General features: G+C 49.1%; 1 protein-coding gene across 1 annotated transcript; it reads left to right on the top strand.

Annotated features, from left to right (window-relative positions):
- The first annotated feature begins 263 nt into the window (after positions 1 to 263).
- Positions 264 to 2,915, top strand: LOC311603937 (heterogeneous nuclear ribonucleoprotein R-like). The gene has a single exon (XM_084793257.1). The coding sequence runs from the start codon at positions 351 to 353 to the stop codon at positions 2,244 to 2,246; it is 1,896 nt and encodes a 631-aa protein (XP_084649383.1). The 5' UTR covers positions 264 to 350; the 3' UTR covers positions 2,247 to 2,915.
- Positions 2,916 to 16,364: the final 13,449 nt, after the last annotated feature.

Below are 16,364 nucleotides of genomic sequence, written 5' to 3'. Positions count from 1 at the left end.
GTAAGGGTGGTACATGTGCACCTGTGGCCAGAAGTTCATAACATACATACATCTTTATCCATTTCTTTTGTTGATCTGGGGGTTTGTTCTGTTTTCCCTGAGCCTCATCGTACAGCCCTGAACCTCCTGGAAGTCAGTACAGAGCAGACTGGCCTCAAACTCACAGAGATCTACCTACCTCTGCCCTGCAGTGCTGGGTTTAAAGGTGTGCCCTACTATGCCCGGCAAATTAAGCTGTTTGAAAGTTGGATCTTTCGGCGCGCGCCATTTCTAGTCGTTTTCAAAGCGCCTCGCGCCGATTCTCACGGGCCAGGCCTCCGGCCCCCCGCTCTGCCCTGCAGCATAATAAAATGGCTAATCAGGTGAATGGTAATGCGGTACAGTTAAAAGAAGAGGAAGAACCAATGGATACTTCCAGTGTAACTCACACAGAACACTACAAGACACTGATAGAGGCAGGCCTCCCACAGAAGGTGGCAGAGAGACTTGATGAAATATTTCAGACAGGGTTGGTAGCTTATGTCAATCTTGATGAAAGAGCAATTGATGCTCTCAGGGAATTTAATGAAGAAGGAGCTCTGTCTGTACTACAGCAGTTCAAGGAAAGTGACTTATCTCATGTTCAGAACAAAAGTGCATTTTTATGTGGAGTTATGAAGACCTACAGGCAAAGAGAGAAGCAAGGCAGCAAGGTGCAAGAGTCCACAAAAGGGCCTGACGAGGCAAAGATCAAGGCTTTGCTTGAGAGGACTGGTTACACTCTGGATGTAACTACAGGGCAGAGGAAGTATGGCGGCCCTCCACCAGACAGTGTGTACTCAGGTGTGCAGCCTGGAATTGGAACAGAGGTCTTTGTAGGTAAAATCCCAAGAGACTTGTATGAGGATGAGTTGGTGCCCCTTTTTGAGAAGGCTGGTCCTATCTGGGATCTACGCCTCATGATGGATCCACTCTCTGGTCAGAACAGAGGATATGCGTTTATCACCTTCTGTGGAAAGGAGGCTGCCCAGGAAGCAGTTAAACTGTGTGACAGCTATGAGATTCGTCCTGGTAAACACCTGGGAGTGTGCATTTCTGTGGCAAACAACAGACTTTTTGTTGGATCCATTCCAAAGAATAAGACTAAAGAAAACATTCTGGAAGAGTTCAGTAAAGTCACAGAGGGTTTGGTGGACGTTATTCTCTATCATCAACCCGATGACAAAAAGAAGAATCGGGGGTTCTGCTTCCTTGAATATGAGGATCACAAGTCAGCAGCACAAGCCAGACGCCGGCTGATGAGTGGAAAAGTAAAAGTGTGGGGAAATGTAGTTACAGTTGAATGGGCTGACCCCGTGGAAGAACCAGATCCCGAAGTCATGGCTAAGGTGAAGGTTTTATTTGTGAGAAATTTGGCTACTACGGTGACAGAAGAAATACTAGAAAAGTCATTTTCTGAATTTGGAAAACTGGAGAGAGTGAAGAAGTTAAAAGATTATGCATTTGTTCATTTCGAAGATAGAGGAGCTGCTGTTAAGGCTATGGATGAAATGAATGGAAAAGAAATAGAAGGGGAAGAAATTGAAATTGTCTTAGCTAAGCCACCAGACAAGAAAAGGAAAGAACGCCAAGCTGCTAGACAGGCCTCCAGAAGCTCTGCGTATGAAGATTATTATTATCACCCTCCTCCTCGAATGCCACCTCCAATGAGAGGTCGAGGTCGTGGTGGAGGGAGAGGTGGATATGGCTACCCTCCAGATTATTACGGTTATGAAGACTACTATGATGATTACTATGGTTATGATTATCATGACTACCGTGGAGGCTATGAAGATCCCTACTACGGCTATGATGATGGCTATGCAGTAAGAGGAAGAGGAGGAAGGGGAGGGCGAGGTGCTCCACCACCACCAAGGGGGCGGGGAGCACCACCTCCAAGAGGTAGAGCTGGCTATTCACAGAGGGGGGCACCTTTGGGACCACCAAGAGGCTCAAGGGGTGGCAGAGGGGGTCCTGCACAACAGCAGAGAGGCCGTGGTTCTCGCGCTCGGGGCAATCGAGGGGGCAATGTAGGAGGCAAGAGAAAGGCAGATGGGTACAACCAGCCTGATTCCAAACGTCGTCAGACCACCAACCAACAGAACTGGGGTTCCCAACCCATCGCTCAGCAGCCGCTTCAGCAAGGTGGTGACTATTCTGGTAACTATGGTTACAATAATGACAACCAAGAATTTTATCAGGATACTTATGGGCAACAGTGGAAATAGACAAGTGAGGGCTTGAAAACGATACTGGCAAGATTCGATTGGCTCTAGATCTACATTCTTCAAAACAAAATTGGCGTAACTGTTTCATCTTTCAGTAGCAGTTTGCTGCCATTTGTATTCAGCTGAAGAAGTCACTATTGTGTATATACTCAAGGCTTTTTATTTTTCTTCTTTTCTAAATGCTCTTGGACGTTATTGGGCTTGCAGAGTTCCCTTATTCTGGGGGTTACAATGCTTTTATCGTTCCAGGCTTCATTTTAGCTTCAGAACAAACTGTTAAATCATGATTTTACAGAACCTTTGGTTTGGACAGTTCTGTTTTTTTGGATTTGGAATAGATTACATAGGAGTATGAAGTATGCTGTAAATAAAAGTACAAGCTAGTGCTTTGTCTCAGTAGTTTTAAGAAATTAAAGCAAACAGATTTAAGTTTCCTTGTATTGAAAATAACCTATGACTGTATGTTTTGCATTCCTAGAAGCAGGTTAACTGTGTTTTTAAATTGTTATAACTTCACACTTTTTTGAAATCTGCCCTACAAAATTTGTTTGGCTTAAACGTCAAAGCCGTGACAATTTGTTCTTTGATGTGATTGTATTTCCAATTTCTTGTTCATGTAAGATTTCAATAAAACTCAAAAATCTATTCAAAAAAAAAAAAAAAAAGAAAGTTGGATCTTTCAAACCGCCTACTAACAAGTGACGCCCCCACCCTACCCCACCACAGTACCCACAGCTCCAGCCTCCCTCACACAAGATCCTGGCTAAGACTAGGTCCCCTCGCAGATCCCAACCCTCATCTGCCTCTGGGTCCTCTCCACAGAAAAGCTGGCCTGGCCAGTGTCTTCCGTCATAGTCACCTCTTTCCTTCTCCATGGCTAGGATTACCTACACTCTCTCCATCTGGCACCTCAGAACTGGGGTCCAGGCCCATCCCTGTGTTCTCCCAAGACCTCATTCAATATCCCTCTTGTACCAGAATCTTCTATGTCATGACAACATAGAAGGGCTGGGCTTTCTCTTTTAGACTGCAAAAAGCACTTTGGGAGAGCCTGGCATAAGTATCTGCCAACTTCAGAAAACTCAGCAAATATGAGAACAACCAATTATAGGGGGCCTGGCTTCTAGTGGTGTCCCCAGGGCCCTCAAAACATGAAGGCACCTTGGCTTGTGGGGCTTGTGATGTGAAAGAGCAGGAGCAGGAGGTCTCATGTTCTACTGTCCTTTCTGTTGCTGTGATAAAAAAACAAAAAGCAACCAAACAACGAACGAACAAACAAACAAAACCACTCTGATCAAAAGCTACTTGGGAGTGGAAAAGTTTTATTTCATCCTCCAGGTCACAGTCCATCTCTGAGAGAAGTCAGAGAAACTCAAACAGGAGGTTGACAGGCACTGTGGACAGTCACTGAGGACAGGCACTGTGGACAGGCACTGAGGACAGGCACTGAGCACAGGCACTGAGACCTGAGGACAGGCACTGAGCACAGGCACTGTGGACAGGCACTGTGGACAGGCACTGAGGACAGGCACTGAGGACAGGCACTGTGGACCGGCACTGTGGACTAATACTATTGCTGGCTCACCTATTAGCTCATGCTTGGCTAGCTCTTATAAAGCCCAAACCCACTTGTGTAGGGATAGTACCCCTCACAATGGGCTGAGCCCTCCCGCATTAATTAGATTAATAAGATATCACAGCCCTTATCTCATAAGACAGTGGTTGGATCAAGAGTCTCTTCTCAGGTGACTTGGCTGTGCTAAACTGACAACTAAAGCCAACTAGGATACCTTATAACTAGGTCATGAGCTGGTCACCCAGTGACCTGTTTCCTAGTTAGCATTTGGACATACCACTGCAGGGCCCTGGCCACAGCCTGTCTGGACAGGCCCAGCTGGGCCTGAGGGATGGAGGAACTGTTTGTATCTTCCATCTGCATCTCTGAGAGCCTCTGCCTCCAGGTAGGGAGGACTGGAGTTTAGTTGTAGTCCATCAGAACCCTGTCCAGGCAGCCAGATCCTCCATTCTGCCTCCCAGAACACAGCAGCAACCCCAAAATGTTCCCCGCTTGCACAATCAGGGCTGCAGCCTAGAGGAGCCTCATCCAGGAAGGAAGAAGGAGGGGCCCTCCACACATGGGCCAGCCTGCGTGTTAGTCCAGAGACTGGCTGGCCTGCCAGGGCTGGCTACAGCTTTCCCAATGGCTGGCAGCCAGACCAGGAGCTGGCCAGTGAGTGTCTGGCCCAACTGGCTAGTGGCTGCCTTATTCATACTGGCCTTGGTGCACAGCTGGAAGGCACATGACCTTTCTCCTACTTCCAACTCTGGCCTCCAGATGATTCTGAGTCTCTGAAGTTTGCAGAAATCACGTGTTCCTGGCACAGAGGCCTACCACCCATTCCCGCCCCTGGCTCTGGGCTGGCAGGCTGCACCAGAGAGTGGAGCACAGCACAGTACAGCAAGCAGGGCCCACTTGCAGGACAAGAGAAACCTGCAGGGCTGGGCAGCGTCGAGCTAGGCACCAGTCCTACCTGCAAGAGACCTCAGAAGCCCTCTGCCCCAAGTTCTAACTTAACATGGCTGCTTGCCATACTTAGGCACCCTTGAGGTGAGGAAAAAGCTCTGTCCAGTTGTAATTAGTCAGGGTCTCAGGCTAAGGACACGTATCTGGGACTCTGTCCTCACTGCAGGATATACCTGAGACTCCACTCTCTGCTTAGGCTCCAAACCCACTGTCCCCTATCCCTCCCTCCATCAGCAAGGGCCTCTGAGAGGGACAGGAATATGCTGCTTCTTTCCTTTAAGAAAGCTCATGGGAGCCAGGCATGATGGTGCACATTTTTAATTCCAGCGCTCGGGAGGCAGAGGCAGGCGGATCACTGTGAGTTCGAGGCCAGCCTGGTCTACAAAGCGAGTCCAGGACAGCCAAGGCTAACACAGAGAGACTCTGTCTCGAAAAACCAATAAATAAATACATAACAAACAAACAAACAAACAAACAAATAAATAAATAAATAAAAAGCTCATGGGTAGCAACCAGTTTATACACAGCTAGGGGGTGACTGTTGGTGACATGTTTGCTTTCCAAGCACAAGAGCCTTGATTGGGAACCCCATGACCCATGGAAAAGATGGATGCAGCTGTGCACACCTGTAACCCCAGTACCCAGAGGGTGGAGACAGAAGGGGCCTTCTTGTGTTCTGACCAAACAGTCTAGCCAAATTGGTGAGCCCCAAGTTCGGTAAGACACCCTGTCTCAAAACAACTACACTGGAGAGATGGCTCAGGGAGTAAAGGCCCTTGCTAGACAAGCGTGGATACCTGAGCTCGACCACAGACCCACGTAAAGGTATAAGGAGAGAACCGACTCATAAAATATTCCTCTGACCTCTACATGTGCACTGTACCATGTGCATACACATATACACACAGTAAGAATCATAATAAACTTTTGTAAAAAAAATTTAAATGAAGTAGAGAAGAATTAAGGAAGATACCTAACTTCAATCTCTGGCCTCCACACATGTGTACGCATGAACACACACACACACATACACACACACACACACACACACACACACACATACACACACACACACACACACACACACACACACTCACACACACACATACACACATACACACACACACACACATACACACACATATACACATACACACACACACATACACACACACACATATACACATACACACACACACACACACACACACACACACACACACACACAGTATGACACACCCTAATTCTTTACCTCAACTGAAGTCAGCAGAACTAAATGTGACAACATGGTGGTACCAGGAAGATGTATAACAGGACAATGGCGCGGTGGTGGCACAGTGACATGATGAGAACATGCTGGTGACAGGGTAAAGGGGCCTGAGAGTCAGATGTGGTCACCTCTTCCTCACCACCCCATTACACAGAGGCAGTTGTCCTGCTTCAGTGGAGACAGCTCTTAGCCAGCAAGACAGGAAGGGCCTTCCCAGGCTGAGGCTTCTGGTCCACCTGCAGCTGTCCCTCCGGCACTGCTACTTCCAGCCTACAAGGAGGGTTTGAGCACTGGCTTGAGAGGTTTCCTCAGAAGGTTTCGGGTCTAAAACCTTGCTACCCCCACAGAGGGGACTTCAAAGCTCAATGGCTCAGAGCAGTACAAAGGGGATGCGTTGCCAGAGGTACCCCAGACGTATCCCATACATCCAAAGACACATGGGAGCAGGCTGCCTAGAATCTGCCCCTTCCTGCTGGCCATGTGACAGGCGAGTGGCCACCCTATTTGTGAGCTACACTTTCTGCACATTGACAATGGCACAGAAATCCAACTTCAAGGGTCTGTGTGAAGACAGGGTCAGTGCCTGTATTCCCAGCGCCTGGAAGGTGGACACAGGGAGGAGCAATAGCTCAAGGTTGGCTTTACTAGGTCCAGTAGTGAGGTCAAGGCCAGCCTGGGCTGTATAGACCCTGTGTCAAAAGCCAAACAGTAGGACTCAGTTGGCAGAATGATAGCCTTGCATGCACGAGGCCCTGGGTTTGACCCCCAGAACTGCATAAACAGGGTATAGTGGGACATGCCTGAAAAATTAGCACTTAGGAGGCAGAGGCAAGATGACTCAGATTTTCAAAGCTAGCTTTGATGTACATAGCTAGCTTGAGGCCAACCTGAGATATATAAGACCCTATCTCAAAACAAAGCAAAACAAAAACACAAAACAAACAAGCAAACAAAACCAACCAAAATGTTAAACGATCAATCTAATTTTCAGTAAACCATTCTAATATATGCATCATAGAATAAATAGAACACCACAGCTTCCTTCCGAGATTAAGACACAAGTTAAATTTGGGATGAGGAATTTACGAAATTTCAAAGTGCCTCCCCATTAAGTACTTGCAATTCATTTACATTACTTAAAAAAAACAAAACAAAACAAAACAAAACAAAACCACTTTGTAGCAGAGAAAATCTTCTGCCTAGCAGAGGTGTCTGATGCCAGGGACCAAAATGAGTCAAAATGAGTCAGAAGAAAATCAGCCCAAGACCCAGAAATGTCTGCAATACAGCCACACTGACCTTGCCAGTCACCAAAGTGATAAGCTTTGTCAAAGGAGAAGAATTTATAAGCAAGGCAGTGGAGCCTGAAGGTGAGAGACTCTTGCTTTTCCTCTCAGAGCGTAAGTAACTTCTGGGGCTGTTTGTGGGATAAGGAAACAGGGTGGCCTAAGGCTTAGGGAAAGGTGATGGGCAGGCGCATGTGCTGGCCAGTTTATGTCGACTTGGCCCAATATAGAGTCACTGGAAAGAAGGGAGCCCCGACTGAGAAAATGCCTCCATAAGATGCGGCTGTAGGCAGGCCTGCAGGGCAATTTCTTAATTGGTGATTGGTGTGGGAGGGCCAACCCATTGTGGGTTGAGCCATCCCTGTCCTAGTGGTCCTCAGTTCTATAAGAAAGCAGGCTGAGCAAGCCAGTAAGCAGCACCCTCCATGGCCTCTGCATCAGCTCCTGCCCCCAGGTTCCTGCCCTACTTGAGTTCCTGTCTTGACTTCCTTTAGTGATGGACTAGAATGTGGAAGTGTAAGCCAAATAAACCCTTTCCTCTCCAAGCTGCTTTGATCAGAGTGTTTCATCACAGCAATGGAAACTCTGACTAGGATAGTGCGTGGTCACCCTTCATGGCTCTTCATGGGACTCATATTTAGAAGGTGATGGTGGCAGCATGATGTAAGGGTTGACCTGCTGATGTCAAAAGGGAACCCATGGGACACTGCACAGGCCCAAGTACAGAACTGGTCGGCAAAAACTACCTTCCAGCTCTTGAGAAGTAACCTAGGCAACCACTGTCATCAACCTTGTAACCCAGAGCAGAACTACTAATGAGGGACCAATAATATATAAATAACTAAATGACCTCCAAAATTGGTGATTGCTAAAGCCAACTAAGGGAGGTTAGGGACCCAGAGAAGTGGACAGCACAAAAGATCAGCTGACAGTGACCTGTTAGACACCTGTCCTCTGTGGACTGAGGTCCTACTCTTGTTATGGATTACCTCATGACAGTGGCTCTCATCCTGGCTTAGTCTGGCTGGCTTGTCAGTGGCCAGCCACTAACTTTGGGAAGGGACCACAAGGGACAGTGGGTCTGGAGCACATTAGGGATTCCTGCAAGAAAGGAACAAGCAGAAAATGCCTAGAGGCCGTGTAGCCTGCACCCAGTTGCTGTTGCAGAGAGCTCCTCTTGCCGGCCTCCTCTACCGCCTGCTCAAGGCACAGACAAGATGCTGGCACATCTGCTCAGCTTCTGCGATGTGTGCACACACAGTGACTGTGCCTGAATGGAGCAAGGGCCTGGCCCTCCAAACCCACAGCATGGCAGATAGGATGGTTCCAGCTCCCTTGGAACCAAGAGGAGGGTCTGAAGGTGCGTATGGATAACACCGGTTCCTTTGCTAACCGAGGACTTGAGCATGTGGTGAGGTTGGGTGACAGAAGTGTCTGGAAGGGTGGGAACTGCGTAAGGGGAGGCCAGGGAGCTCTTTCACTGAGAATGTGACCATAGATCTGGGAGAAGAATGGGAGAGGGTGATTCAGATGGATCAGGAGTAAAGGAGGCCACTCTGAAAGAGCCTTTGACTACAGAGGCTGGTCCTGGCTACAGAGGCTGGTCCTGGCTACAGAGGCTGGTCCTGGTTACAGAGGCTGGTCCTGGCTACAGAGGCTGGTCCTGGCTACAGAGGCTGGTCCTGGCTACAGAGGCTGGTCCTGGTTACAGAGGCTGGTCCTGGCTACAGAGGCTGGTCCTGGCTACAGAGGCTGGTCCTGGTTACAGAGGCTGGTCCTGGTTACAGAGGCTGGTCCTGGCTACAGAGGCTGGTCCTGGCTACAGAGGCTGATCCTGGCTACAGAGGCTGGTCCTGGCTACAGAGGCTGGTCCTGGCTACAGAGGCTGGTCCTGGCTACAGAGGCTGGTCCTGGCTACAGAGGCTGGTCCTGGCTACAGAGGCTGATCCTGGCTACAGCAGGGCCATAGATAAGAGGAAGGAGACAGGGTACAAGAATTGAGACAAGACCAAATGAGGGTTAGAAAGTGCAATGGTTAGCCAGGCAGTGGTGGTGCACACCTTTAGTCCCAGCACTCAGGAGGCAGAGGCAGGTAAATCTCTATGAGTTTGAGGCCAACCTGGTCTACCAAGGGAGATCCAGGACAGCAGGGGGCCACACAGAGCCTGTCTTGAAAAAAAATAAAAAATAAATAAATAATAAAATAGAAAATGCAGTGGTTGACCCAGTTTGGTGCCCGGTGGGATCCAGAGGAAGAAGGGGTCTTGGAACAGCTTTAAAGAATAATCTCTCATATTGGAAAGAAAGGCAATGTGGTAATCAAGCCATCCCCGGCTGGCAGCCCTTGATGACCCTGGCATCGCCCTCCTTTTCAGGCTCTGTCATAGGATGGACTCTTCCCTCTGCAGGGGCCTTTCACAAAGACTCAGAGCCAAAGGTCTCCCAGGCAGGAGCCTCTGATTTCCAGGAAGACCCAAGAGCAAACATTTATAGTCTCTTAATTTGCCAAACTGTTCCAAGGCCTTTGCTCTGGAGATAAAGCTGTGCACACAGCAGTCACATGAGGAGGCTCTTCTCTCACCCCTGCAGCTGGTAGGAGCTAAAAGAGGACCTGGAAGGTTCTGGAGTCCCTCCAAAGGGTGGCCTCTAAAAGGCCCAAGCATGCAGAGGCCAGGAAGGCCTGGGAAGCAGCTGGGAATCTATGAACATGCAGTCTGGACTGCAGAATGCACAAACTGTGGGGGTGCATGGCAGGGGGGTGTACCTCTTTTCTGTTTGGCACATGCTCATGGCAGTGTTCCGGGCTGAAAGAATGACATGGGACAGGAAGCACGGGACCGGAGGTGGGGCCTGCCCTCAGGCTCCTCAGCTACCGAGAATTCACACAAACACGTTACTTGTCATAAGTGGCGCCAAGGAGCACAGAGCTGATCTGGGCCCAGCCTGAGCACCAGGGAAAGATTTCTAGGAGTCCAAACAGAGGCTGCAGGGTGTGAAGGAGTGTGTGCTGGAGATGACAGTATTCCGGAAGCCAGAGTGAGCACGCATGAGGTCCGGAAAGCAGACTTGTGGGGCTGACTCTGTAGCCTGATCATAGCACCATATGTAATGCTCCAGTTAGGAAGTGATAGTTAGGAAGAGAAGCCAAGCAGAAGAGCTCAATGGGGGGTCCCTGGCTTCAGCCAAAAGAGGACAACAGGCTCAGGTGTACAACTAAGAAACCTGGCAGACGATGGGACGTTGCAAATGTCCCAGAGCTGTGATGCCTGAGAAGGAATGTCCATTGCATGTCAGCGTCCTGCCTGGAAGCAGCCTCCACACACACAGGGAGGGGACACAGAGAAGCTGTGAGAAAACAGAGGATAAGATTCAGGGCCACAGAAGGAACTAGAATAGGTAGAGCTTTTTGAGAGGAGTGACTTGAGCAGAGGTGGTACCCCAGAGACTTACACAGTGTTTCTGAGTTTTGAGTAAATGCTAGCCTATGCCTGTAGAGGCGGCAAACCAAGAAAGCTTGCCAGAGAGCTGCGGGATCTGGGAGCTGTGGGAAGGCCCAGCCTAGCATTGTAGAGTGTATTAGTATATTAGTTACTTTTCTCATGTGACAAAATTCTTGACAAAAAACAACTTAAAGTAAGAAGGGTTTATTTTGGCTCACAGTTTGGGGGCACACAGTTGTGCTGGCTAGGTTCACATCAACTTGACACAACTTAGAGTTAACTGAAAAGAAAGAACTTCAGTTGAGATCCAGCTGTAGGGCATTTTTTAAATTAGTGATTGATGGGGGAGGGCCCAGCCCATTGTGGGTGGTGCCACCCCTGGGCTGCTGGTCCTGGGTTCTATAAGAAAGCAGGCTGAGCAAGCCACTGGGAGCAAGCCAGTAAGCCACACCCCTCCATGGCCTCTGCATCAGCTCCTGCCTCCAGGATCCTGCCCTGCTTGAGTTTCTCTCCTCACTTTCCTCAGTGATGGACTGTGATGTGAAAGTATAAACCAGATAAACCCATTCCTTCCCAACATGCTTTTGGTCACGATGTTTCACCTCAGCAATAGAAACCTTAAGACGACAGTCTAACATGGTGGGACAGTACGGCAGCAAGAACATGAGGTGAGTGGTCACGTTGCCTCTGCAGTTAGGAAGGAGGAAGTGGTGAGTGCTGATGTTCAGCTTGCTTTCTTCTTATTCAGTCTGGACACCTCCCCCCACCCCCACCCCCACCCCCGCTAATGGGATGAGGTATTCTAGCTCCACATACTGGCTCCACACAGGGTCTGTTCTCTGGAGTCATGTGCTGTGGTATGGATGGCTTAAGCTTTGAGCTCATGAGGGACCCACACTTGCAGGGATCTCCATCCTAGACTGATGTCTGGCCCAAGCTGGCCCCATAGTGAGGATAAGAGACCCAGCCTAGGCTGTGAAGAGGAAGGCTGGGAAGAAACCATATTGAGTATTTCTCATCCACGGAGGCCCCCAAAGGTGTGGTCACCCCCTTCAGAGAGCCAGTGACCCAAAATCAGACCAGCTGAGGGATACACAGGCCAGGATGTAGAGCTTTGCTAACCTCCTAAGACACCGCCAGGTGGCCATGTGACAGGAATATGAACAAGTATCCCCGTGAATGAGGCTTCATCTGTGACCTGAGTCAGCAGTCTCCTTGCAGGGCCACTGTGGCACCCAGTTAGATGACTCAGGGGAGTTCAAGACACATCTTTATTTTAGGACACACTGGGGGGAGGGTCACACAATTCTGCAGGTACCCTGAGAGAGACCTGCTTCTATAGACCCTAATGCCCTATAAAATTGAGATCTGCTTTCATTTTCCTCCCACAATAAACTGCTAGACAGATAAACCCTCATGACCACCCCTATCATTCATGATGATCTGCACCCCACCCCCACCATTACCACCCCCCCCCACCCCTAATACCCACTGAATTTGAACGGAGTCCTTGTGTATTTACTTATTTACTTAAGTGCTGGGAGTTGAGCTCAGTGTTGGTGTGTGATGGGTAGGTGGTCTATACCTCTGAGCTACATACCTAGTTTTCTTTATATTTTTAGTTTGGCACAGGATCTCAACAAGGTTCCCAGACTGGCCTCAAACTTGGGATCTTCTCACTTCTGCCTCCCTCACACTAGGACTTTCAGAAGTAAGAGGACAAAGATGCTCTCACTCTCAGCCTGAAGAATTCCCTTGGACTTTTAGGGACTTTGCCTCTGGTCTTTATAAGTTGTTGCATTGGTTTTTTTGTTTTGTTTTGTTTGTTTTTTTAATCAATCTCCCTCCCTCCCTCCCTCCCTCCCTCCCTCCCTCCCTCCCTCCCCCTCTCTCTTCTCTCTTCTCTCTTCTCTCTTCTCTCTTCTCTCTCTCTCTCTCTCTCTCTCTCTCTCTCTCTCTCTCTCTCTCTCTCTTTCTCTCTCTTGGTTTTCCGAGACAGGGTCTCTCTGTGTTAGCCCTTTTCCTCTTCTCTTTTGATCAGAGAGGTATGTGAGGTGACTCTGCAGGTGGCTCAGATGGAATTATAATCTGATAAAAATAAAGCCAGGGGCCACTGGAGTTGCACAAGCAAGCAGGGCCTTTCTCTGAAAACAAAACTTTCTGGTGAGATTTGTAGAAAACGGCAGGTTTGTGGATGGGAAGGGAGAGAGGCCTAAATAAAGCTGTGGGTTGCGTAGGAATTCCAGTGCAACTGACAAAAGCTTCAACCGCATTCCAGAGTAAGGGGCTTCTTTCTCCCTTTGACTGTCCCTAAGGTCCTCTCTGCCTCTGTGGCCTGCTTCAGGGTGACAGGCGCAGGTTACCCTGCCTGGCTCTTTACTCTGGCAGTTTTGTTGAGTGGTTTGTTTCAGTGTGTGGTGGTTCTGACCTGAGGCTGCCATTGGGCTGTGGAGGTAAAGGAAAGGCCGTGGACTCAGAGCAGAACAAGCCTGGGTAAGGGCCTCTCACAAGCCACTTACTTCCTTGGTGACACCCTCACAGGTTGCTACAATAAAAGGGCTGATGTGACAGCACTCTAAATGCCACACATGGGCTCTTGTGAGCAGCTGGATGGGACCGAGGTGAGTGTCAATTCTCCTTGTAGACCTCACGTTTTGAAAGGATATTGGTGTGTGTATGTGTCACGTAAACACAACACATGTGTCAGCCTTCTTAGCATGAACAGGCTACTATGACATTAAATATTAAAATCTTATTTCAAACATCCCCGTATTAAAAAAATTGACAAAACTGTCCATCACACCACCAATTTCTTGATGAGGTCTAAGTCAACACAATTAGTCATCAGAGAAATGCAAATTGATGTCCCAGTGAGCGGCATCTGCTCCAAGCCCACCAGGACAGTCAAAAGGAAGTCAAGCCACAATCAATTACGCAGTGAGAGGCGGAGCCATCAAGAGTCCATCGCTACTGAGCAGCAAAATGGTAGAACCACTTTGAAAAAGCAGTTTGCTGAACAAAGCCCAAAGCTACCCAGGAAAGTGTACAGATTGCGTGACGGCATCTCTGTGAACTTCTGTAGTGGCAAAAAGCAGGTTAATGAATATCCAAGCCAAAAACTGGAAGGGTAGGTGACTGACTGCAAAGTGACACAGACAACGTGAGAACCGGGTCTTTACCCCAGACTCACTTGCTGGGGTAGTCAAGGGGTCACCTCCTTTAAGCTAGTCTTAAAGCTCCAGACTTGTGGTCTTTGCCCCACTTTCTCTCTCTCTCTCTCTCTCTCTCTCTCTCTCTCTCTCTCTCTCTCTCTCTCTCTCTCTTTCTCTCTCTCTTGAGATTGATTTATTTTGTATATAGTATTCTGCCCACATGTGTAGCTGCCAGCCAGAAGCGGGCACCAGATCCCATTACAGATGGTTGTGAGCCACCATGTAGTTGCTGGGAATTGAACTCAGGACCTGTGGAAGAGAAGCAGGTGCTCTTACCCTCTGAGCCATCTCTCCAGCCCCCCACTTTCTCCCTTTTTAAGATGGAGTTTCATGTTACCCAGACTTGCCTCAAACTCCGTCAACTCCTCTAACACAGTGGTTCTCAACCTTCCCAAAGCAGTGACCTTTAATACAGTTCCTCATGTTGTGGTGACCCCAACCATAAAATTATTTCTTTGCCACTTCATAACTGTAATCTTGCTACTGTTATGAATTGTAATATAAATATCTGATATTCAACCTTAAAGGGGTTGCGACCCCCAGGTTGAAAACCACTGCTCTAGCCTCTTCCTCCCACTCACGGGGATCACAGGTGTGTCACCCAGGATGTCCCAGGCCCTGCCTGCTCCTTTCTACTCCCCAAGCCTCTTCACCTCACACGTACAAACACACACCTCTGCCTTCCTGCCCTCCTATAAGTCTCAGCTCAAAGCCGGCCAGAAAATGGGGTTCTGACCCTAGGGGCTGCTAGTGGGAAGTGGTCTCCTGTCTGCACTCTGGGAAGGCAGCCAAAACTGCCCAGCTCAGGCCTGCAGGAGGGTTACTGAAATGATTTGCTGAGGACCCTGGCCACTTTCTGTGGAGTCGGGGCCATTTAACTCTTCCATGCTCTCTAAACGGGGAATGGGAATGGCACGCAAACAGGAAACTCTTCAGGATAAATACTCCCAGAGGCCATGCCTAGTCAGGACCGCTAGGACATCTGGAGTCGCCCTGAACTTTCTAGAAAGTAGAGAGGCTGCTTGAAGCCACATAAACTGTTCTAGCCCCATTTCTGTCAGGCCGGTTGGGGGTGGGGGTGGGGGGCGTCTGGCGGCAGGCTGCACTCTATAGGCCACTGCCTCTTAGCACACTGGTTGCTGAGGCAACCAGCTTGGGTGTGTCCTTCCCCAGAGGAAGTGGTGGCCAGACCCACCCAGTAGGCCAGGAGGGGTTTTCCCAGGTGGAAGCCAGGTCCTCAGAGAGATGTCCTAGGTAACCAAGAGTCCCACCATTCTCCATCCAAGGTAAAGCACCAGCCACGACACCCTGGTTCCTCCCTTCCTTCACAAGACAGTACTTTGTAAACTAGAGCCAAGGAGCCTGGCTGCTGGGAACTCAAATGGCCTCTAAGCCTTGCTTTGAAAGAGCTGAGTGAGAAAGTAAGGGAAAGTCCAAAAGGAGCTCTTGGGCCTCACTGGACAGCAGTGTGCTCTGGAAGATATCCTAAAACCACCCTAGCTGAGGTGGTCCACTCACCCACCCACCCGAGGATGAACTGATTGCTGTCACTCGTGTAGCAGGGATCCTGAATGATTCTATCTCCTGCCCCTGCCAAGGTCTCGTGAGGCCCCTGTGTGACCAAAATGATTGACACGCTCTCCCACATGAGTGAGACATCCAGCTGGCTCCTTCTCATCCAGGCCTGAGACATGAAGCTGCTCCCTCTGGCTCCCCCACAAACTGGTTCCAGCACAAGGGCACGCGTGGGCACAGCTAAGCAAAAAATTAAAGTAATAAAACAATCTGCTGGGACTTGAGCAGCCCGTAAGTGCAGTGTTTATGAGGCTATCATCTCGATCCTGAAAATAATTCTGCTCCTGGGGCGTTCCTGGGCAACCAGAATTCCCAATGTCTATAAAGAAGAGAGTGCAGGGAGTTTGGACCGGGACAAGGGCCCTGGGAGACGCAGTGGCCTGCAGCTGGATTCATTCACATTAGAGTATATTCTATGTAAGAGTAAGAAAGTTCTGAGCCAAAGCACATAAAACAGATGTGTATGTAGGTACATCTCTTTGTGTGTATGTTTATATGTTTGTGTGTGCATGCATATGTTTGTGTGTGTGTTTACATATGTTTGTGTGTGCATGTGTGTTTTCACAAGTGGAAAACATCTGGCACCTGTGATCTGTCCCGGGAGAACACAAGGATCTAGTGTCTATGTCAGTCTTGAAGGGAAGCCCTGATCCCAGTGTTGTGATCCCAGGAAACAGGGCCTCTGGGAGTGAGGGGGCTGTCAAGGTGGGGTCAGAACAGTCAGCTGCTGGGGTTCTTTTTGCCATACAAGAAGGCTCAACCTGCAGTATAATCGGGGCTCCCCAAACGCTACCTCTGCCCCCCTACCCTC

The sequence above is a fragment of the Acomys minous genome, assembly GCF_964271855.1.
Source record: "Acomys minous genome assembly, chromosome: 8".
In the NCBI taxonomy this organism is placed as follows: Eukaryota; Metazoa; Chordata; class Mammalia; order Rodentia; family Muridae; genus Acomys; species Acomys minous.
The sequence above is the reverse complement of the archived record's forward strand: the minus strand, read 5'-3'. Positions and strand labels throughout refer to the sequence as shown.